Source organism: Pristiophorus japonicus, chromosome 9 (assembly GCF_044704955.1).
Source record: "Pristiophorus japonicus isolate sPriJap1 chromosome 9, sPriJap1.hap1, whole genome shotgun sequence".
Classification (NCBI taxonomy): domain Eukaryota; kingdom Metazoa; phylum Chordata; class Chondrichthyes; family Pristiophoridae; genus Pristiophorus; species Pristiophorus japonicus.
In genome coordinates this window covers 26,353,276-26,377,836 of record NC_091985.1, presented here as the reverse complement: position 1 = coordinate 26,377,836, position 24,561 = coordinate 26,353,276, and the positions used below count along the sequence as shown (strand labels likewise).

At 47.0% G+C, this 24,561-nt stretch overlaps 1 protein-coding gene across 1 annotated transcript in view; it reads left to right on the top strand.

The window, feature by feature from the left end:
- The window catches only part of smyd3 (SET and MYND domain containing 3), a 1,321,352-nt gene that overhangs the window by 1,039,064 nt on the left and 257,727 nt on the right, over positions 1 to 24,561 (top strand). Inside the window, exon 8 of the mRNA XM_070889200.1 lies at positions 2,029 to 2,139. Coding sequence (XP_070745301.1) covers positions 2,029 to 2,139 — 111 coding nt within the window. The remainder of the gene's footprint in view (positions 1 to 2,028; positions 2,140 to 24,561) is intronic.

The following is a 24,561-nucleotide window of genomic DNA, read 5'->3' as shown; positions in this document are numbered from 1 at the left end:
GACTATAATCCTCCTGTCATAAAACACCCTCTAATCTGGCCTACTGTGTGAGCAAAGCCATGGGGAATCTGCCAGTTAATTTAGAAAAAATACTGCTTTGTATTCAAGAAGTAGCACATGGTTAAGAGGAAGCTTAACTCTGTTTCAGTAGGTTTTTATTTTTTAGCACACACTATGCTCCAATATGTCTGAATCATGAACTGGCACAGTAATGATCAACTCTGGTTATTGTGGTTCAAACAAGACCTTCCATACTGAGTGGGGAGTCTTGGACTAGGGGACATAGCCTAGAAATTAGAACCAGATCTTTCAGGAGTGAAATTAGGAAACACTTCTACACGCAAAGGGTGGTAGAGGTTTGAAACTCTCTTTCGCAAACACCAGTTGATGCTGGGTCAATTGTTAATATTAAATCTGAGATTGATCGATTTTTGTTAACCAATGGTAATAAGGGATATGGGCCAAAGGCGGGTATATGGAGTTAGGTCGCAGATCAGCCATGATCTGATTGAATGGCGGAACAGTCTCAAGGGGCTGATTGGTCTCCTCCTGTTCCTATGTTCCTAGTTTCACCTTTTCATCCTTTCATCATTGGTACTTAGGATTTGAAACCAGCCCAGATTATCGAAATAGATACCTCCTGAGTCTTTTGCCTGCCAAGGTAGCATGTGAAATGAGGTTGCAAGGCTTGACTCAGTTGCTTGTGGGCCTAACGATAAAGCTGACCCTCACTTAGCACAACTGGACGTCTCAAAGCGCGATATAAATGCAAATCTTTCTTTATTTCATCAAAGTGCCTCCTCAGATTACTCTGTAGTCTGTCTCCAAGTACAGGTGGCTGGGGAAGGAGGGAGAGAGGGATGGAGGGAGGGACTGAGGGAAGGAAGGAAGAAAGGAAGGGTAAGAAAGAACAAACTTGCATCCCAGAAGGTTCCAAAGCCCTTGGAGGTGTAGCCATTGTTCTAATTCGGGATACATGGCAACCAATTTGTACTCAACTTGGTCCCATAGTAACAATGAGATTAGTGACCAGATAATCGGTTTCAGTGATGTTGGTTGAGGGATCAAAATTAGCCAGGATACTTTTTGGAGTGTAGTATGTAGGAATGTAGGAATGATGCCGTTTGACTGTAGGAGACTGCTGTCAATGACACTATGTAATATGTAGCTGGGCAATTCCTGCGATCTGCCAGTATTGGAGTCTTATGTGTCAACCGTGGCTCAGTGGGTAGCACCCTGAGTCAGAAGGTTGTGATTTCAAGTCCCACTGCAGAGGCTTGAGCACAAAAACACTCCAGTGCTGCACTGTCAGAGGTGCCGTCTTTCAGATGAGACGCTAAACCAAGGCCCTTGTCTCAAGTGGACATAAAAGATCCCATGACACTATTTTGAAGAAGAGTATGAGAGTTATCCCAGGTGTCCTGGCCAATATTTATCCCTCAACCAATATCAATCCCTCAACCAACATCAGTAAAACAGATTGTCTGGTCATTATCACATTGCTGTTTGTGGGACCTTGCTGTGTGCAAATTGTCTGCCACATTTCCTACATTACAACAGTGACTATACTTCAAAAAGTACTTCATTGGCTGTAAAGCACTTTGGGATGTCTAATGGTTGTGAAAGGCGCTATATAAATGCAAGTCTTTCTTTTTTTGTTACACATTCAGAGGTCACAGCAGCTGATCTGGTCTCCACTGAAATTTAAATGTGTAGAGGAAATAAGGTAAGTAGTTGAGAAAAGCCCGGGATGCCTCCAGTTGAGTGCTGATCTCCTGGGACCCCAGTCTTAAATGGAAAAAAAGTGTATTTAATGAGCACATGCTCCAACCCCTACACTGCAGTCTCACTCTCCCCCAGTGCCCCCGGAACCACGATACTCGGAGGACAAGATGTCATCTTGCACATGTTTTGCAGGGCCTTGATCAGCCAGTGCTAATATTGACTTGGAATTTTTATTGTAGATTATAGAAAATGTTAGTTATTAATGTTTCAGCTTGATCATTTATTTTTCCTTCTGCCCACCAGCTGACGGTCAGTTACATTGATGTCATGGCAACAAGCCAAGAGCGTCGGAGACAGATAGAGAAGCAGTACTGCTTTACATGTGACTGCAGTCGCTGTGAGACAGCAGACAAGGTTTGTTATGTCTGGATTACTTGTAAAGTTGGGTCATGTCAAGGTTCCCAGGTTTTTTTTGCCTACATCCAGCACTTCACTTAATTCCATTTGAAGGACGCCTCATCTGCTCTGTTGCCTACAATGTCGCGTTGCATTAAAATCCTGGCACCGAGTACTGTTCAATGGTTAAAAGTATGCACTTCAGTGGCTTTAGGGTTTACTTCCTTTCGAAAAGCACAATTCTGGAACAGATTTGGTGGCGGGGAAAGAGCTTGGGAGGTGTAACAATAACAACAACTTGTATTTATATAGCACCTTTAATGTAGTAAAACGTCCCAAGGCGGTTCATAGAAATGTAATCAAACAAGATTTGTAACCGAGCCATATAAGGAGATATTTGGACGGATAACCAAAAGCTTGGTCAAAGAGGTAGGTTTTAAGGAGTGTCTTAAAGGAGGAGAGAGAGCTAGAGAGGAGAAGAGGTTTAGGGAGAGAATTCCAGAGATTAGGGTCTAGGCAGCTGACGGCTCGGCCACCAATGGTGGAGTGATTATAATCAAGGATGCCAAAGGGGCCAGAATTGGAGGAATGCAGATATCTCGGGGGGTGGGGGGGGGTGTTGTGGGGCTGGAGGAGATGACAGAGATAGGGAGGGGCGAGGCCATAGAGGGATTTGAAAACAAGGATGAGAATTTTAAAGTTGAGGCATTGCTTAACTGGAAGCCAATGTAGGTCAGCGTGCACAGGGGTGATGGGTGAATGGGACTTGGTGAGAGTTAGGACAGGGGCATCAGAGGTTTGGATGTGTAGTGGGTTAGAACATTGTTTCTCAAACTGGGGTCCGTAGAGACTTTCCAGGGGGACCATGATTGGAGGTGGCTGGAGGTCATTTCAAGCCAGCTCCTCCTTCTAACACAGACACTGATTCAGTTCTTGTGAATATTTCTCAACGCTGGGCCCACCACCTCACAGAGGCACACAGCTCTCACTCACTTTGCAACGAGCGCTCCCTGCCGGTCGAGCCGATTCCTCTCCCTGGCACTGCGACCCTGTGCCATCCTCCCGACACGTGGTCAGAGCACCTGCGGGGCCCTTCAAACACGTGCCCGAATGTGTTCACACAAACATGTGCAATCTCACAGTGCTGCTGTTACAGAACATGCCAGTGGGACAGTATGGTGGTCATGTTTCCAGCAGCATCCCAGCATGTGCAAGGAGCGGAGAAAAACTTTCAAATCCGGTAGGTGTGCCCCATTCATCGCTCGACGGGCCGAATGACCTCCTCCTATGCTATAATCATTCTATGATTCGATGATCTGTTCTTTCAGCTGAACATAAAAGATCCCATGGCACTATTTTGAAGAAAGAAAGACTTCGATTTATATCGTGCCTTGCACGACCACTGGATGTCTCAAAGCACTTTAAAGCCAGGAAAGTACTTTTGGAGTGTAGTCACTGTGGCAATGTGGGAAATGCAGCAGCCAAATTGTGCACAAGCTCCCACAAATGGCAATGTGATAATAACCAGATAATCTGTTTTTGTTATGTTGATTGAGAGATAAATATTGGCCAGGATACCGGGGATAACCCCCCTACTCTTCGAAATAGTGCCATGGGATATTTTATGTCCATTTGAGACAGCAGACGGGGCCTCGCTTTAACGTCTTATCCGAAAGATGGGAGGAAAGAAGAGCAAAGTAGTTATCCCTGGTGTCCTGGCCAATATTTATCCCTCAATCAACATCACTAAAAAACAGAATATCTGATCATTATCACATTGTTGTTTGTGGGCCCTTGCTGTGCACAAATTGGCTGCCATGTTTCCTACATTACAACAGTGACGATACTTCAGAAGTACTTCATGGACTTTAAGGGGTTTGGGATATTCTGAGGTGATGAAAAGTTTGATATAACTGCGAGGCCTTTCTTTTTTTCTATGTGAAATGAGCTCGGAAAAGTTTCAGCTCAGATCAAACTGGCCACAAGTCCACTGCACAACATCACACGTTCAATCGCCAATCACACTCGGAGAGCCTTGCTTCTTAAATAGGAAAAAGAAGCGAAATTATGTGGTGAGAGAGTGTGTTGCGAGAAGTTGCTGTCAAGCTCAACTTATGAAGAAAATAACAATCATCTTTTACCAAGCGAGCGTAGAAGTGATGTCTGGGATGTGCTGTCACTGCACTGACATCTTCTTGGCAGGAAGCACTTGTTCAATCAGGGACTGAAGCGGATGCCAATAATGTTGTTTATTTTGTTGGACTCTGTGACCAGAGATTTATTTGCTCAGACACACAATGCCTATCCGCAAATAAATCAGGTGGCCCTGCTGCGTTAATGGATTTTCAAATCAATTAGATTCAGCGTGAGTGAGATGTTCCTCTATCATCATCAGGGCTCCCATCGAGCAGCTGAAAGGATAGATGTGTGTCATTTCAGTTGTAATATTCTCATAGCATCTCTCTGAATCAATGTGCTCACTTGAACGAAACCCGGTGATCTAGCAACATTGAAAGTAAGAGGAGGACACAAAAAATCTGCAAAAGGACATAGGCAGGTTAAGTGAGTGGGCAAAAATTTGGCAGATGGAGTATAATGTTGGAAAGTGTGAGGTCATACACTCTGGCAGAAAAAAAATTTAAATGGAGAAAAATTGCAAAGTGCTGCAGTACAGCGGGACCTGGGGGTACTTGTGCATGAAACACAAAAGGTTACTATGCAGGTACAGCAAGTGATCAGGAAGGCAAATGGAATCTTGGCCTTTATTGCAAAGGGGATGGAGTATAAAAGCAGGGAAGTCTTGCTACAGTTATACAGGGTATTGGTGAAGCCACACCTGTAATACTACGTACAGTTTTGGTTTCCATATTTACGAAAGGATATACTTGCTTTGGAGGCAGTTCAGAGAAGGTTTACTAGGTTGATTCCGGAAATGAGGGGATTGACTTATGAAGAAAGGTTGAGGAGGTTGGGCCTCTACTCATTGGAATTCAGAAGAATGAGAGGTGATCTTATCGAAACATATAAGATTATGAGGGGGCTTGACAAGGTGGATGCAGAGACGATGTTTCCACTAATAGGGGAGACTAGAACGAGGGGGCATAATCTTAGAATAAGGGGCCGCCCATTTAAAACTGAGATGAGGAGGAATTTCTTCTCTCAGAGGGTTGTAAATCTGTGGAATTTGCTGCCTCAGGGAGCTGTGGAAGTCGGGACATTTAAGACAGAGATAGACAGTTTCTTAATTGATCAGGGATTAAGGGGTTATGGGGAGCGGGCAGGATGTCATGTATGTATGCTTGGGGTTACTAGCCACCAGATGGCGCCACTGTTGGAGGTCATTGGGCTGTACGTATGTGTTTGCGGCCCAGGTATAAAAGGCAAGCCATCATGTAATGTAATCACTTTGGGCCCTAATAACGCAGAGCCAGGTTTGTACCTGTGTTAGTATTCAGTCTATCGAGTTATTACATACATAATATTTGGCAATAAGGTAACTTAAGAACATTCGCATGCAAAAATGAGCACAATTGGAATTCTGGAGAGATTCGTGGAGGGAGATGACTGGGCAGATTTTGTAGCTCGCCTGGACCAGTACTTTGTGGCCAACAAAATGAAGGAACCCACTGGCGCAGTTAGGCGCAGGGCGGTCTTCCTCACGGTTTGCAGTTCGAAAATCTATGGACTCATAAAGAATCTTCTCTCGCCTGCAAGTCCAATGGACAAGGACTATGAGGAATTATGTGCTCTGGTACGTAACCATCTCAAACCAGAAGAAGGCATCATCATCTCACAATATCGATTCTACAAGCACGTTCGTTCTGAGGGCCAGGATGTGTCGGAATTCGTTGCCGACGTAAGACGTCTATCTGGACCGTGTAAGTTCGAAAATGCCTTGGCAGACATGCTGCGGGACTTCTTTGCAATCGGCATCAACCACGAGGTGATCCTGCGTAAGCTACTGGCGGTGGAGGCGCTGGATTTGAGCAAGGCCATCACGATTGCCTAGGCATGCATGACGACAGACAAAAACTTAAAGCAGATATCATCAAAAAATTGGAACTCGGCAAGTACTGTAAACAAGATTGTATCGTCATTTGGCAGAGCTGCATATGGTGTTCTCGACTGTGTATGTGAAACCTGTGGCTGCCAATGGGAATGAATCTGATTTCACCGTGTTGGTGTTGTGGGGGCAATCTTCGGCCTCATCAGTGTCGCTTTAAACAGTATATTTGTAAAGGCTGTTCGAGACTGGGGCATCTCCAGCGCATGTGTCTGCAACTGAGCAAGCGTGCTGCGACACACCACGTGGAGGATGATGACCAGTATAGTGTGGATCCAGAAATGCAATCCGAGATACCAGAGGAGGAAGTGTATGGACTGTATTCATTCCTAACAAAGAGCCAACCAATAATGATTAATGTGAAACTTAACGGTGTGCCGGTACCGATGGAATTGGACAAGGGTGCGAGTCAGTCAATAATAAGCCAGAGGACATTCGACAAGCTGTGGCATACTACCATTTTGGATACTGTTGAGGGAGGTGGCTCGTCAGGGGAAAGCAGCAGCAGCCAAGTTCATGGCACCAGGGGTGACTCTGCTGCACAGGAGGGCAGGAAAAAGAGTGGGAGAGCTATAGTGAAAGAGGATTCTATTGTAAGGAAAATAGATAGGCGTTTCTGCGGCTGCAAACGAGACTCCAGGATGGTATGTTGCCTCCCTGGTGCAAGGGTCAAGGATATCTCGGAGCGGCTGCAGGGCATTCTGGAGGGGGAGGGTAAACAGCCAGCTGTCGTGCTGCATATAGGTACCAACGATATAGGTAAAAAAAAAAAACGGGATGAGGTCCTACAAGCTGAATTTAGGGAGCTAGGAGTTAAATTAAAAAGTAGGACCTCAAAGGTAGTAATCTCAGGATTGCTACCAGTACCACGTGCTAGTCAGAGTTGAAATAGCAGGATAGTTAAGATGAATACATGGCCTGAGGAATGGTGCAAGGGGGAGGGATTCAAATTCCTGGGACATTGGAACCGGTTCTGGGGGAGGTGGGACCAGTACAAACCAGACGGTCTGCACCTGGACAGGACCGGAACCGATGTCCAAGGCGGAGTGTTTGCTAGTGCTGTTGGGGAGGGTTTAAACTAATATGGCAGGGGGATGGGAATCTATGCAGGGAAACAGAGGGAAGTAAAAAGGGAGCAGAAGCAAAAGGTAGGAAGGAGAAAAGTAAGAGTGGAGGGCAGAGAAATCGAGGCCACAAATCAAAAAGGGCCACATTACAACATAATTCTAAAAGGACAAAGAGTGCTAAAAAAACAAGCCTGAAGGCTCTGAGTCTCTATGCGAGAAGCATTCGTAATAAGGTAGATGAATTAACTGCACAGATAGCTGTTAACGGATATGAAAGACATAGAAACATAGAAAATAGGTGCAGGATTAGGCCATTCAGCCCTTCTAGCCTGCACCGCCATTCAATGAGTTCATGGCTGAACATGCAACTTCAGTACCCACTTCCTGCTTTCTCGCCATACCCCTTGATCCCCCGAGTAGTAAGGACTTCATCTAACTCCCTTTTGAATATATTTAGTGAATTGGCCTCAACTACTTTCTGTGGTAGAGAATTCCACAGGTTCACCACTCTCTGGGTGAAGAAGTTTCTCCTCATCTCGGTCCTAAATGGCTTACCCCTTATCCTTAGACTGTGACCCCTGGTTCTGGACTTCCCCAAAATTGGGAACATTCGTCCTACATCTAACCTGTCTAAACTTGTCAGAATTTTAAACGTTTCTATGAGGTTCCCCCTCATTCTTCTGAACTCCAGTGAATACAAGCCCAGTTGATCCAGTCTTTCTTGATAGGTCAGTCCCACCATCCCGGGAATCAGTCTGGTGAATCTTCGCTGCACTCCCTCAATAGCAAGAATGTCCTTCCTCAAGTTAGGAGACCAAAACTGTACACAATACTCCAGGTGTGGCCTCACCAAGGCCCTGTACAACTGTAGCAACACTTCCCTGCCCCTGTACTCAAATCCCCTCGCTATGAAGACCAACATGCCATTTGCTTTCTTAACCGCCTGCTGTACCTGCATGCCAACCTTCAATGACTGATGTACCATGACACCCAGGTCTCGTTGCACCTCCCCTTTTCCTAATCTGTCACCATTCAGATAATAGTCTGTCTCTCTGTTTTTACCACCAAAGCGGACAACCTCACATTTATCCACATTATACTTCATCTGCCATGCATTTGCCCACTCACCTAACCTATCCAAGTCACTCTGCAGCCTCATAGCATCCTCCTCGCAGCTCACACTACCACCCAACTTAGTGTCATCCGCAAATTTGGAGATACTACATTTAATCCCCTCGTCTAAATCATTAATGTACAATGTAAACAGCTGGGGCCCCAGCACAGAACCTTGCAGTACCCCACTAGTCACTGCCTGCCATTCTGAAAAGTACCCATTTACTCCTACTCTTTGCTTCCTGTCTGACAACCAGTTCTCAATCCACGTCAGCACACTACCCCCAATCCCATGTGCTTTAACTTTGCACATTAATCTCTTGTGTGGGACCTTGTCGAAAGCCTTCTGAAAGTCCAAATATACCACATCAACTGGTTCTCCCTTGTCCACTTTACTGGAAACATCCTCATAAAATTCCAGAAGGTTTGTCAAGCATGATATCCCTTTCACAAATCCATGCTGACTTGGACCTATCATGTCACCATTTTCCAAATGCACTGCTATGACATCCTTAATAATTGATTCCATCATTTTACCCACTACTGAGGTCAGGCTATAATTCCCTGTTTTCTCTCTCCCTCCTTTTTTAAAAAGTGGGGTTGCATTGGCTACCCTCCACTCGATAGGAATTGATCCAGAGTCAATGGAATGTTGGAAAATGACTGTCAATGCATCCGCTATTTCCAAGGCCACCTCCTTAAGTACTCTGGGATGCAGTCCATCAGGCCCTGGAGATTTATCGGCCTTCAATCCCATCAATTTCCCCAACACAATTTCCCGACTAATAAAGATTTCCCTCAGTTCCTCCTCCTTACTAGACCCTCTGACCCCTTTTATATCCGGAAGGTTGTTGGTGTCCTCCTTAGTGAATACCGAACCAAAGTACTTGTTCAATTGGCCTGCCATTTCTTTGTTCCCCGTTATGACTTCCCCTGATTCTGACTGCAGGGGACCTACGTTTGTCTTTATTAACCTTTTCCTCTTTACATATCTATAGAAACTTTTGCAATCTGCCTTAATGTTCCCTGCAAGCTTCTTCTCGTACTCCATTTTCCCTGCCCTAATCAAACCCTTTGTCCTCCTCTGCTGAGTTCTAAATTTCTCCCAGTCCCTGGGTTCGCTGCTATTTCTGGCCAATTTGTATGCCACTTCCTTGGCTTTAATACTATCCCTGATTTCCCTTGATAGCCACGGTTGAGCCACCTTCCCTTTTTTATTTTTACGCCAGACAGGAATGTACAATTGTTGTAGTTCATCCATGCGGTCTCTAAATGTCTGCCATTGCCCATCCACAGTCAACCCCTTAAGTATCATTCGCCAATCTATCCTAGCCAATTCACACCTCATACCTTCAAAGTTACCCTTCTTTAAGTTCTGGACCATGGTCTCTGAATTAACTGTTTCATTCTCTATCCTAATGCAGAATTCCACCATATTATGGTCACTCTTCCCCAAGGGGCTTCGCACAATGAGATTGCTAATTAATCCTCTCTCATTACACAACACCCAGTCTAAGATGGCCTTCCCCCTAGTTGGTTCCTCGACATATTGGTCTAGAAAATCATCCCTTATGCACTCCAGGAAATCCTCCTCCACCGTATTGCTTGCAGTTTGGATCGCCCAATCTATGTGCATATTAAAGTCACCCATTATAACTGCTGCACCTTTATTGCATGCACCCCTAATTTCCTGTTTGATACCCTCCCCAACATCACTACTACTGTTTGGAGGTCTGTACACAACTCCCACTAACGTTTTTTGCCCTTTGGTGTTCTGCAGCTCTACCCATATCGATTCCACATCATCCAAGCTAATGTCCTTCCTAATTATTGCATTAATCTCCTCTTTAACTAGCAATGCTACCCCACCTCCTTTTCCTTTTATTCTATCCTTCCTGAATGTTGAATACCCCTGGATGTTGAGTTCCCAGCCCTGATCATCCTGGAGCCACGTCTCCGTAATCCCAATCACATCATATTTGTTAACATCTATTTGCACAGTTAATTCATCCACCTTATTGTGGATACTCCTTGCATTAAGACACAAAGCCTTCAGGCTTGTTTTTTTTAACACCCTTTGTCCTTTTAGAATTTTGCTGTACAATGGCCCTTTTTGTTCTTTGCCTTGGGTTTCTCTGCCCTCCACTTTTCCTCATCTCCTTTCTGTCTTTTGCTTTTGCCTCCTTTTTGTCTCTTTCTGTCTCCCTGCATTGGTTCCCATCCCCCTGCCATATTAGTTTAACTCCTCCCCAACAGCACTTGCAAACACTCCCCCTAGGACATTGGTTCCGGTCCTGCCCAGGTGCAGACCGTCCGGTTTGTACTGGTCCCACCTCCCCCAGAACCGGTTCCAATGCCCCAGGAATTTGAATCCCTCCCTGCTGCACCACTGCTCAAGCCACGTATTCATCTGCGCTATCCTGCGATTCCTACTCTGACTAGCACGTGGCACTGGTAGCAATCCCGAGATTACTACTTTTGAGGTCCTACTTTTTAATTTAGCTCCTAGCTCCTTAAATTCGTTTCGTAGGACCTCATCCCTTTTTTTACCTATGTCGTTGGTACCAATGTGCACCACGACAACTGGCTGTTCTCCCTCTCTTTTCAGAATGTCCTGCACCTGCTGCGAGACATCCTTGACCCTTGCACCAAGGAGGCAACATACCATCCTGGAGTCTCGGTTGCAGCCGCAGAAACGCCTATCTATTCCCCTCACCATTGAATCCCCTATCACTATCGCTCTCCCACTCTTTTTCCTGCCCTTCTGTGCAACAGAGCCAGGCACGGTGCCATGAACTTGGCTGCTGCTGCCCTCCCCTGATGAGTCATCCCCCCCAACAGTACTCAAAGCGGTGTATCTGTTTTGCAGGGGGATGACCGCAGGGGACCCCTGCATTACCTTCCTTGCACTACTCTTCCTGCTGGTCTTCCATTCTCTATCTGGCTGTGGACCCTTCTCCTGCTGTAATTGATGTAATTGGGATTACAGAGACATGGCCCCAGCGTGACCAAGGCTGGAAACGCAACATCCAGGGGCATTCAATATTCAGGAAGGAGAGATAGAAAGCAAAAGGTGGGGTAGCGTTACTGGTTAAAGAGGAGATTAATGCAATAGTAAGGAAAGATATTAGCTTGGATGATGTGGAATCTATATGGGTAGAGCTGCGAAACACCAAAGGGCAGAAAACGTTAGTAGGATTTGTATATATACCTCCAAACAGTAGTAGTGAGGTTGGGGATGGCATCAAACAGGAAATTAGGGATGTGTACAGTAAAGGTAGAGCAGTTATCATGGGTGACTTTAATTACATATAGATTGGGCTAACCAAACTGGTAGCAATGCTGTGGAGGAGGATTTCTTGGAGTGTATAAGGGATGGCTTTCTCGACTAATATGTCGAGGAACCAACTAGAGAGCAGGCCATCCTAGGCTGGGTGTTGTGTAATGAGAGAGGATTAATTAGCAATCTTGTCATGCGAGGCCCCTTGGGGAAGAGTGACCATAATATGGTAGAATTCTTCATTAAGATGGAGAGTGACACAGTTAATTCAGAGACTAGGGTCCTGAACTTAAAAAAAACGTGAATTGGCTAGGATAGACTGACGAATGATACTTAAAGGGTTGACAGTAGATAAGAAATGGCAGACATTTAAAGATCACATGGATGAACTACAATAATTGTACATCCCTGTCTGGTGTAAAAATAAAACAGGGAAGGTGGCTCAACCGTGGCTAACAAGGGAAATTAGGAATAGTATTAAATCCAAGGATGCGGCTTATAAATTGGCCAGAAAAAGCAGCAAACCTGAGGACTGGGAGAAATTTAGAATTCAGCAGAGGAAAAATAGAGTATGAGAGTAAGCTTGCAGGGAATATAAAAAATGACTGCAAAAGCTTCTATAGATATGTGAAGAGAAAACGATTAATGAAGACTAATGTAGGTCCTTTGCAGTCAGAATCAGGTGAATTCATAATGGGGAACAAAGAAATGGCAGACCAATTGAACAAATACTTTGGTTCTGTCTTCACGAAGGAAGACACAAGTAACCTTCCGGAAATACTAGGGGACCGAGGGTCTAGCGAGAAGGAGGAACTGAGGGAAATTTCCTTATTAGTCAGGAAATGGTATTAGGGAAATTGATGGGATTGAAGGCCGATAAATCCCCAGCGCCTGATAGTCTGCATCCCAGAGTACATAAGTAAGTGGCCCTAGAAATAGTGGATGCATTGGTGATCATTTTCCAACATTCCATGGATTCTGGATCAGTTCCTGTGGATTGGAGGGTAGCTAATGTAACCCCACATTTTAAAAAAGGAGGAAGAGAGAAAACAGGGAATTATAGACCGGTTAGCCTGACATCAGTAGTGGGGAAAATGTTGGAATCAATTATTAAAGATGTAATAGCAGCGCATTTGGAAAGCAGTGACAGGATCGGTCCAAGTCAGCATGGATTTATGAAAGGGCAATCATGCTTGACAAATCTAGAATTTTTTGAGGATGTTACTAGTAGAGTGGATAAGGGAGAACCAGTGGATTGGTGTATTTGGCCATTCAAAAGGCTTTTGACAAGGTCCGACACAAGAGATTAGTGTGCAAAATTAAGGCACATGGTATTGGGGGTAATATATTGACGTGGATAGAGAACTGGTTGACAAACAGGAAGCAAAGAGTGGGAATAAACGGGTCCTTTTCAGAATGGCAGGCAGTGACTAGTGGGGTACCGCAAAGTTCAGTGCTGGGACCCCAGCTATTTACAATATATATTAATGATTTCGACGACGAATAGAATGTAATATCTCCAACTTTGCAGATGGCACTAAGCTGGGTGGCAGTGTGAGCTGTGAGGAGAATGCTAAGAGGCTGCAGGGTGACTTGGACAGGTTAGGTGAGTGGGCAAATGCATGGCAGATGCAGTATAAAGTGGATAAGTGTGAGGTTATCCACTTTGGTGGCAAAAACGGGAAGGCAGATTATTATCTGAATGGCGACAGATTAGTAAAAGGGGAGGTGCAACGAGACCTGAGTGTCATGGTACATCAGTCATTGAAAGTAGACATGCAGGTACAGCAGGCGGTGAAGAAAGCAAATGGTATGTTGACCTTCATAGCGAGAGGATTTCAGTATAGGAGCAGGGAGGTCTTGCTGCAGTTGTACTGGGCCTTGGTGAGACCACACCTTGATTATTGTGTGGAGTTTTGGTCTCCTAATCTGAGGAAGGACATTCTTGCTATTGAGGGAGTGCAGCAAAGGTTCACCAGACTGATTCCCAGGATGGCGGGACTGACATATGAAGAAAGACTGGATTGACTAGACTTATATTCACTGGAATTTAGAAGAATGAGAGGGGATCTCATAGAAGCATATAAAATTCTGCCGCGATTGGACAGGTTCGATGCAGGAAGAATGTTCCCGATGTTGGGGAAGTCCAGAGCCAGGGGTCACAGTCTAAGGATAAGGGGTAAGTCATATAGGACCGAGATGAGCAGAAACTTCTTCACCCAGAGAATTGTGAACCTATGGAATTCTCTACCACAAAAAGCTGTTGAGTCCAGTTCGTTGGATATATTCAAAAGGGAGTTAGATGTGACCCTTACAGCTAAAGGGATCAGGAGGTATGGAAAGAAGGCAGGACTGGGCTACTGAAGTTGCATGATCATATTGAACGGTGGTACAGGCTCGAAATGCCGAGTGGCCTGCTGTTGCACCTATTATCTATGTTTCTATGTTTCTTAGGCTGTGAGGCCTAAGCTGAGTCCAGTCAATGTCAAGTTGCCTACGTAGACTAAAGAACTCATAACGGTGATTGACAGTGCAGTCTTCAAGGTGTCGCATGATGGTGCGATTCATGATTTACCATTATGGATTGTTCCAGGCAATGGTCCAACACTATTCGGCAGGAATTGGCTAGAAAAAAATCAAATGTAATTGGAATGATATTAAAACGTTGTCGTCGGAGGATGATACTCCATGTGCTCAAGTGCTGAGCAAGTTCCCCTCACTGTTTGAACCAGGCATCAGCAATTTCACGGAAGCCAAGGTGCAGATCCACATGGACTTGGATGTAAGACCCGTCCATCATAAAGCTCAGGCAGTTCCGTACATGATGAGGGAGAAGATCGAAATCGAACTGGACAGACTCCAGCGTGAAGGGGTCATATCACCGGTCACATTTAACGAATGGGCCATCCCCATTGTTCCCATGTTGAAAAGTGATGGCACTGTCAGGATTTGTGGAGGCTACAAGGTTACGATCAAACGAGTTTCGAAACACGATCAATACCCGTTACCGAAGGCTGGTGACCTGTTTGCAACGCCAGCCGGGGGGAAGTCGTTCACTAAACTGGATCTAATTTCGGCCTACATGACACAGGAGTTGCTCGAGACATCAAAGAAACTTTCGTGCATCAACACTCATAAAGGACTGTTTATCTACAACAGGTGCCCTTTCGGAATTCGCTTGGCTGCAGCCATATTTCAGAGGAACATGGAGAGTTTACTGAAGTCCGTCCCTAGAACCGTCGTGTTCCAAGATGAGATCCTGGTCACAGGTCATGACACTGCCGAATATCTGAACAACTTGGAAGAGGTTCTACATTGTCTGGACAAAGTGGGACTCAGACTGAAATGTTCGAAGTGCGTCTTCATGGCACCGGAAGTCGAATTCCTGGAGAGGAAAATTGCTGCTGACTCGAAAACCAAGGCCATCAAAAATGCACCCATGCCTCAGAATGTGACGGAACTGCATTCGTTCCTTGGTCTACTCAATTACTTCGGTCATTTCCTACCTAGATTGAGCACTTCATTAGAGCCACTGCACATGCTGCCAAGAAAAGGTGACAACTGGGTTTGGGGTGTGTCTCAAGATAGAATCATAGAAACATAGAAAATTCATGCAGGAGTAGGCCATTCGGCCCTTCGAGCCTGCACCACCATTCAATAAGATCATGGCTGATCATTCACCTCAGTACCCCTTTCCTGTTTTCTCTCCAGACCCCTTGATCCCTTTAGCCGTCAGAGCCGTATCTAACTCCCTCTTGAATATATCTAACGAGCTGGCATCAACAACTCTCTGCAGTAGAGAATTCCACAGGTTAACAACTCTCTGAGTGAAGAAGTTTCTCCTCGTCTCGGTCCTAAATGGCTTACCCCTTTTGAGAAAGCTACTAATCTGCTTTGGTCTAATAAGCTGCGGGTACATTATGATCCGTGTAAGCGTCTAGTATTACCCTGTGATGCTTCGTCATATGGAGTTGGTTGCATGCTCCAACAAGTTAATGACTCGGGTAAACTACAACCTGTTGCGTATGCTTCTAAAAGTTTGTCAAATGCGCAAAGAACCTACAGCATGGTAGAAGAAGCATTAGTCTGTGTGGGGTGAAAAAGATGCATCAGTAACTGTTTGGTCTTCAGTTTGAACTGGAAACAAATCACAAGCCACTCATTTCATTTTTTTCGGAAACCAAAGCATTGTCCCGCATCCAGGGGTGGGCGCTGACATTATCTGCCTCTGATTATGTCATTTGCCATAGACCTGGCACTGAGAATTGTGCCGAGGCAGTGAGCTGTCTGCTGTTGCCCACACCAGAGGTGGAGACGCCACAACATGCAGACCTACTATTCTTTATGGATGCTTTTGACAGTGAAGGAAACCCTGTCGCGGCTCAACAAGTTAAGACCTGGACCAGCCAGGACTCGATATTATCGGTTGTGAAACGTGTCCTTAGTGGTGATTGGTCTGCCATACCCAAGCAAATGGGTGATGAGACCAAACCTTACGAACTATCCATTCAGTCGATTGTTTATTGTGGGGTGATCGTGTTGTAATGCCGAAGAAAGGCAGAGAGAAATTTGTACATGATCTACATAGCACTCATCCTGATATTGTCATGATAAAAGCCATTGCCAGGTCTCATGTATGGTGGCCTGGAATTGACTCTGATCAGGAATTATGTGTACATCAGTGCAACACTTGCATGCAGCTAAGTAAAGCACCAGCGGAATCGCCACTGAGTCTGTGGTCGTGGCCATCTAAACCATGGTCCAGGATCCACATCGACTTTGCAGGTCCCTTCCTGGGAAAGATGTTTTTAGTTGTTGTGGATGCATATTCCAAGTGGATAGAGTATATAATCATGTCATCCAGTATATCCACAGCTACCATTGAGAGCCTTCGTGTCACGTTTGCTACTCATGGTCTGCCCGACATCGTTGTAAGCGACAATGGACCTTGCTTCACTAGTCTGGAGTTTCAAGAGTTCATGAAACTCAATGGTATCAAACATGTGAGGTCAGCACCATTCAAACCCGCATTTAATGGTCAAGCAGAGCGTGCTGTCCAAACCATCAAGCAGAGTATGAAACGTGTAACTCAAGGTTCACTGCAGACTCGCTTGTGATGCATATTGCTTAGTTACAGGACAAGACCCCACACGCTTACAGGGGTCTCCCCTGCTGAACTATTGATGAAGAGAGGACGCAAGACCAAGCTCTCTCTTGTCCACCCTGACTTAAATGATCATGTTGAAAACAGACGTCAAAATCAGCAGTGGTATCATGATCGCGCTGTTGTGCCACATGACATTTCTGTTAGCGATCCTGTGTATGTACTAAATTATGGTCAAGGTCCCAAGTGGATCATCGGTACTGTTATGGCCAAGGACGGTAACAGAGTGTTTGTCGTCAAGCTCAAGAATGGGCAAACATGCGGGAAACATGTGGATCAGATAAAGCTGCGGCACACGGATGAACCGGAACAGTCTGAGGAAGACACAATCAGTGACCAACCAACCTACCCTCAGTCATCAGAGGACTCCGCTGTCATCAATGAATCTGGACTTTCAATCCCTGACATGGCCATTGCCACTCCCATCAGATTGGCTACCCAACCCCCAGTCATAACAGACTCAGAAGGCTCGCCCAAGATGGAGTTGAACTGAGACGATCAACTTGGGAGTAGAAAGCCCCGGACTGTCTCAATTTGTAAAAAGACTGTTACTAATATCTTAAAAGGGGATATTGTCATGTATGTATGCTTGGGGTTACTAGCCACCAGGTGGCACCACTGTCGGAGGTCATTGTACGCACATGTGTGTGGCCTAGGTATAAAAGGCAAGCCATCATGTAATGTAATTACTTTGCGCCCTAATAAAGAGAGCCAGGTTTGTACCTGTGTTAGTTTACAGTATTCAGTCAATCGAGTTTTTACATACATAACGCAGGGAAGTGGACCTGAGTCCATGATCAGATCAGCCATGATCGTATTAAATGGTGGAGCTGGCTCGAGGGGCCATATGGCCTACTCCTGCTCCTATTTCTTATGTTCTTATGTTCTAAGAGAGCTGGGTGGAATGATAATAGCCCAGCATTTCTCCTTTGTTATAATATTAGCATGGTCATAAAGGGCTACAGCCTTTTGTTCCTGTTGCTCGCAGGGTCCAGACAATGTACAGTGTGGGGATCACAGGGTTCGGGCACTGTACAGTGTGGGGATCTCAGGGTTCAGGCACTGTACAGTGTGGGGATCGCAGGGTTCAGGCACTGTACAGTGTGGGGATCGCAGGGTTCAGGCACTGTACAGTGTGGGGATAGCAGGGTTCAGGCACTGTACAGTGTGGGGATCTCAGGATTCAGGCACTGTGCAGTGTGCGGATCGCAGGGTTCAGGCACTGTACAGTGTGGGGATAGCAGGGTTCAGGCACTGTACAGTGTGGGGATCTCAGGGTTCAGGCACTGTACAGTGTGGGGATCGCAGGGTTCAGGCACTGTACAGTGTGGGGATCGCAGGGTTCAGGACTGTACAGTGTGGGGATCGCAGGATTCAGGCACTATACAGTGTGGGGATCTCAGGGTTCAGGCACTGTTCAGTGTGGGGATCGCAGGGTTCGGGCACTGTTCAGTGTGGGGATCGCAGGGTTCAGGCACTGTACAGTGTGGGGATCGCAGGGTTCAGGACTGTACAGTGTGGGGATCGCAGGGTTCAGGACTGTACAGTGTGGGGATCGCAGGGTTCAGGCACTGTACAGTGTGGGGATCGCAGGGTTCAGGCACTGTACAGTGTGGGGATCGCAGGGTTCAGGACTGTACAGTGTGGGGATCGCAGGGTTCAGGACTGTACAGTGTGGGGATCTCAGGGTTCAGGCACTGTACAGTGTGGGGATCGCAGGGTTCAGGCACTGTACAGTGTGGGGATCGCAGGGTTCAGGCACTGTACAGTGTGGGGATAGCAAGGTTCAGGCACTGTACAGTGTGGGGATCTCAGGGTTCAGGCACTGTGCAGTGTGGGGATCGCAGGGTTCAGGCACTGTACAGTGTGGGGATAGCAGGGTTCAGGCACTGTACAGTGTGGGGATCTCAGGGTTCAGGCACTGTGCAGTGTGGGGATCGCAGGGTTCAGGCACTACAGTGTGGGGATCGCAGGGTTCAGGACTGTACAGTGTGGGGATCGCAGGGTTCAGGCACTATACAGTGTGGGGATCTCAGGGTTCAGGCACTGTTCAGTGTGGGGATCGCAGGGTTTGGGCACTGTACAGTGTGGGGATCTCAGGGTTCAGGCACTGTACAGTGTGGGGATCGCAGGGTTCAGGCACTGTAAATTGTGAGGTTCGCAGGGTTCGGGCACTGTACAGTGTGGGGATCGCAGGGTTCATGCACTGTACAGTGTGGGGATCGCAGGGTTCAGGCACTGTACAGTGTGGGGTTCACAGGGTTGAGGCACTGTACAGTGTGGGGATCGCAGGTTCAGACACTGTACAGTGTGGGGATCGCAGGGTTCAGGCACTGTGCAGTGTGGGGATCGCAGGGTTTAGGTACTGTACAGTTTGGAGATCGCAGGGTTGAGGCACTGTACCGTGTGGGGATCGCAGGGTTGAGGCACTGTACAGTGTGGGGATCGCAGGGTTGAGGCACTGTACAGTGTGGGGATCGCAGGGTTGAGGCACTGTACAGTGTGGGGATCGCAGGGTTCAGGCACTGTACAGTGTGGGGATCGCAGGGTTGAGGCACTCTACCGTGTGGGGATCGCAGGGTTCAGGCACTACAGTGTGGGGATCGCAGGGTTGAGGCACTGTACAGTGTGGGGATCGCAGGGTTCAGGCACTCTACCGTGTGGGGATCGCAGGGTTCAGGCACTGTACAGTGTGGGGATCGCAGGGTTCAGTTACTGTACAGTGTGGGGATCGCAGGGTTCAGGCACTGTACAGTGTGGGGATCGCAGGGTTCAGGTACTGTACAGTGTGAGGTCGCAGGGTGTTGTGTATGTGTAAATAACTGACAAACTGAGCCTGGAGAATTGTACCCTAACTGTGCTTTTATACAATCCCAAAATGGAGTCTCAAACCGGCATGAACCAAAATGGTAACTACTGCAGGGAACAGAATATGGCCAGGGTGATCTCCCAGATTTTTTCTCCCTAAATTGGCCTGGGTTTTTATCTGGGTTTTTGCCTCTCCCAGGAGATCTGGTTGGGGTGGGATGTAGAATGTTTTAGTATAAGGGGTGTCGCAGTTGTGGTGAGGCGGATTGGTTGGGCTGGGTGCTCTTTGCCTTTCCATCATTGTTCATAGGTTTGTATGCAACCTTTCGGGCTGCTGACCAAAAGCTGTGTGGCTCTTTGTTGGCCGGTGTGGACACGATGGGCCAGAATGGCTTCCTTCTGCACTGTAAATTTCTATGTTTTCCATGTTTCTATGAATGCAGCAACTGTGAATAGCTCCCGCAGGGTCCTAATGCTCGTCCAGTGAGCTGTAACAAACAAATAGAGTATGAGCACAACATATTTTCCCCTTTTTAAAACCACAGTTTATGTACAGACAAAGTCCTTGAGATAGCCAGGTCGCGTTCTGATACGCTGAGGCCGGTGTGGAGCTTGTGGTGTTTGCTCTAGGTTTTGGTTGGGAAACAGAACGCTGCCTCTGTTTCATCCTGCTGTTCCATTCGCGCTAGGTTTAGCTGGGCCAGTAGCTAGCGAAGATTCCACCCAATCATGAGCTCAGCGGGTGTCTTCCCCGTTAGCGAGTGCTTTGTCGAACGGTATGTGCGGAGACTGGTTTGAACCACTTCGTCGAATGTTTGGCCTGCTGCGAGGTTGGCTTTCAAACCCTCTTTGATGACGCGGTTAAATCGCTCAACACCTCCGTTGTTTTGAGGATTGTACCGAGCAGTAAGGCGATGCTCGATAGCATGACAAATGAAGAAATCCGCAAATTGGTCGGACAAAAACTGTGATCCATTGTCAGTGATTATGACCCCTGGGTGGCCCCACTTTGTTAACATACGCTGCAGAATAGTGACGATTGTTGATGAGGTCACTGAACTTGTAGCGATTTCTGACCATTTGGAACCCAGGTCATGTACTACAACAAGGAAACGCTGGTGTTGTTGAACTGCTTCAACTGGACTGAAGCTATCCAACTGAAGTTGTTGCCATGGTCCTTGTGGCCACGGAATGGGTTTCATTGGTGCTGGTCGGATGTTTGTGGCTTTTTCGCTCAGACTGCATGCTTCGCAGTGTGAGACAAACTCCTCGATGCGAGTGTCAATCCTAGGCCACTATACTGAATCGCAACATCTCTGCTTCATACGGACAATGCCAGGGTATGCCAATGAGAGAACATGCTGTTGAAGCAACTTGGGAATTACTGCTCTATCACCATGAGCTAGGCACCCATCATTCCAAATGGAAAATTCATCGCGAAGTTTGAGGAAGGTTTCGCAGGGTTCAGGCACTGGACAGTGTGGGGGTTGCAGGGTTCATGCACTTTACAGTGTGGGGATCGCAGGGTTCAGGCACTGTACAGTGTGGGGGTTGCAGGGTTCATGCACTTTACAGTGTGGGGATCACAGGGTCCAGGCACTGTACAGTGTGGGGGTTGCAGGGTTCATGCACTTTACAGTGTGGGGATCGCAGGGTTCAGGCACTGTACAGTGTGGGGATCACAGGTTTCAGATACTGCAGAGTGTGGGGATTGCAGGGACCAGATATTGTACAGTGTGGGGATCACAGGGTCCAGGCACTGTACAGTGTGGGGGTCGCAGAGTTTGACACTGTACAGTGTGGGGGTTGCAGTGTTCAGACACTGTACATTGTGGGGATCGCAGGATCCAGCTACTATACAGCGTGGGGTTGAAAGGTCCAGACACTGTACAGTGGAGGATTTGAACCTCACTGAATTGTGACAAGTATACAGTGGACCTCACAATACATACCTAGACAAGTGGACTGCGAATTTGAACATTGTACTCGGAAATAATGCTCTAAAATCAATACTGCTATTGGCTTGATGTTTTACATCTTGTCGGTCAAACCAACACTCAGGCGATTGTCTAGCTTGTGTTTTTTTCTTGTGAACAATAGCTCAATGCTTGGCTGCTTGCTGAGAGAAAGAGTGAGAGCAAGCCAGAGAATGCTTCCATTTGCTGATCACAGCACCTTTCACAGCTCAGTGGGTTTAGCGATATACTCTACAGACTCTGGACTGTATGATTAATTGCTCACTGCTTGTCATAACCAGCTATAAATAGTCATTTTGTTCAGGTAGCTTGCCACCTGGGTTCAATTTTACAGCCTGAACCCAAGGTGAAATGTGCTGATAGCATAATATAATGTGCTCATGAGCATGGGCAGAATTAACCAAAAATGTCACTGAGTGTTGGAGTGCTGCGGCTCGTCTTATAACTCCACAGTAGCTGAGATATTCCACCCTGGACTTAGGCACAGCTAATTGGCCAAAGGGCCTCGCGATTATTTAAGCAATTTACCTAGAAGGGTGCAGAAAGCCCAATCGGGTATCAGGGCCCGAGCTATTTCAGTACCAGTGTCAGCCGTGGCTCAGTGGGTTGCACTCTTGCCTCTGAGTCAGAGGGTCATGGGTTCACAGCCCCACGCCAGAGACTTGGGGGCCAAAATTGCCCCTCACCTTAAGGCCTGTTCCCACCACAAATCGGTGGTCACACTTTGGAGTGGAATGGCCGCTGATAGCCCAATTGCCCTCCCGCGTTTTCCCGGCAGTGCCCCGATCCCCCCATTCCACCACTCCGCTGCTGCTGATCTGTGGTAAGTGTGTCATCACCACCGATCTACCTCCCTCCCCCCGCTATGGCAACATTCCCCTCTGAAAATCCAGTGGTCCAGTGAAAAAGGTGGGGGAGTGGGACTAGCTGACGTGCTCTTGCAGAGAGCTGGCACAGGCTCGACAGGCTGAATGGTCCCTTCTGTGCTGTAACCATTCTATGATTCTATGGTCTGCTCTCTCAGATGAACGTAAAAGATCCCATGGCACTATTTCGACGAAGAGCAGGGGAGTTCTCCCCATTGGCCAATGTTTAATTCTCAACCAATATCATTAAAAAAACATGATCTGGTCATTATCTCATTGCTGAATGTGGGAGCTTGCTGTGTGCCAATTAGCTACATTACAACATTGACTACACTTCAAAATGTTCTTAATAGGCTGTAAAACTCCTTTGGACTCCCTGAGGTCATGAAAGGCGCTTTATAAATATCATCATCTTCATCATAGGCAGTCCCTCAAAGCGACGATAACTTGCTTCCATGCCAAAAAGGAATGAGTTCATAGGTATTTCAATGAAGGACCTAATATTCCAGATCCCGAACTACATCTTGAAGGGTGGAAGATGTCTGTGCTTGGATTTTTTTAACATGTGGTGGCCGTTGCACACCAGACACCACACGGGCTTGACAGAGCTAGGTCTTGGTCCAGTGGCAAGGATTACCCAAGACGACTGGAGACCTGCTCTGCTGCACGGACCGAGGGCGCACACATACAGCAGTGTGGGCTGGCTCGTGCTACCCCTGGGCCCTCGCCTCTTCTGGGCCCCAAACTCACACCTCTCCTGGGCCCCGGTCACTTCCATCTACAAACTCTTGCTGCTCCTTCGCTCTTCCTGCTGTGCCTGCCCGCACTGCAATCAGCGACCTGACTTCGCAGCCGTCGCCCTCCTGTAGTGGTATACCGCCGCACGCTGCTCCCTCTGATGGCCCCGGCCTGCTGATGGTATTGCAGGCCAGGACTGCTCCAATTTCCCAGCCAGGCCGGACCACCGCACGCTGCTCCCTCTAATGCAGAAATATACAAGTCTTTTACCTTGGGGTCTGGTTGTGGTATTTTACATCAGATAGAAATTCCAACACAGCAAGAGACCCCCTGTGTTGGTGTTTCCTCCCAGTGGATTTGCAGGATCTTGCGGAGGCACCAACATCCCCAGCATCGAAGCACTGACCACACTCGACCAGCTCCATTGGGTGGACCACGTCATCCGCAAGCCCGACACGAGACTCCCAAAGCAAACGCTCTATTCGGAACTCCTACATGGCAAGCGAGCCCCAAGTGGTTCGAGGAAACGTTTCAAGGGCACCCTCAAAACCTCCTTGATAAAGTGCAACATCCCTACCAGCATCTGGGAATCCCTGGCCCAAGACCGCCCTAAGTGGAGGAAGAGCATACGGGAGGGCGCTGAGCACCTCGAGTCTCGTCGCCGAAAGCATGCAGAAAACCAGTACAGGCAGCGGCAGGAGCATGTGGCAAACCAGACTCCCTTCCCACCCTTTCCTTCAATGACGGTCTGTCCCACCTGTGACAGAGACTGTAATTCCTGTATTGGACTGTACAGTCACCTGAGTACTCACTTTTAGAGTGGACTGCCTATGATGAAAAGAACATAAGAACGTAAGAAATAAGTAATAGGAACAGAAGTAGGCCATTTGACCCCTCGAGCCTGCTGCACCATTCAAGAAGATCATGGCTGATCTGATCATGGACTCAGTTCCACTTCCCTGTCAGCTCCTCATAACCCTTTACTCCCTTATCGCTCAAAAATCTGTCTATCTCCGCCTAAATATATTCAATGACCCAGCCTCCACAGCTCTCTGGGGCAGAGAATTCCATAGGTACAAACCCTCTGAGAGAAGAAATTTCTCCTCATCTCAGTTTTAAATGGGCGGCTCCTTATTCTGAGACTAAATACGGAGACCAAAACAGTACGCAGTACTCTAGGTGTGGCCTTACCAATACTCTGTTCAGTTGTAGCAGGAATTCTCTGCTTTTATACTCTATCCCCCTTGCAATAAAGGCCATCATCCCATTTGCTTTCCTGATTACTTGCTGTACCTGCATACTAATTTTTTATGTTTCATGCACAAGAACCCCCAGGTCCCTCTGTACTGCAACACTTTGCAATTT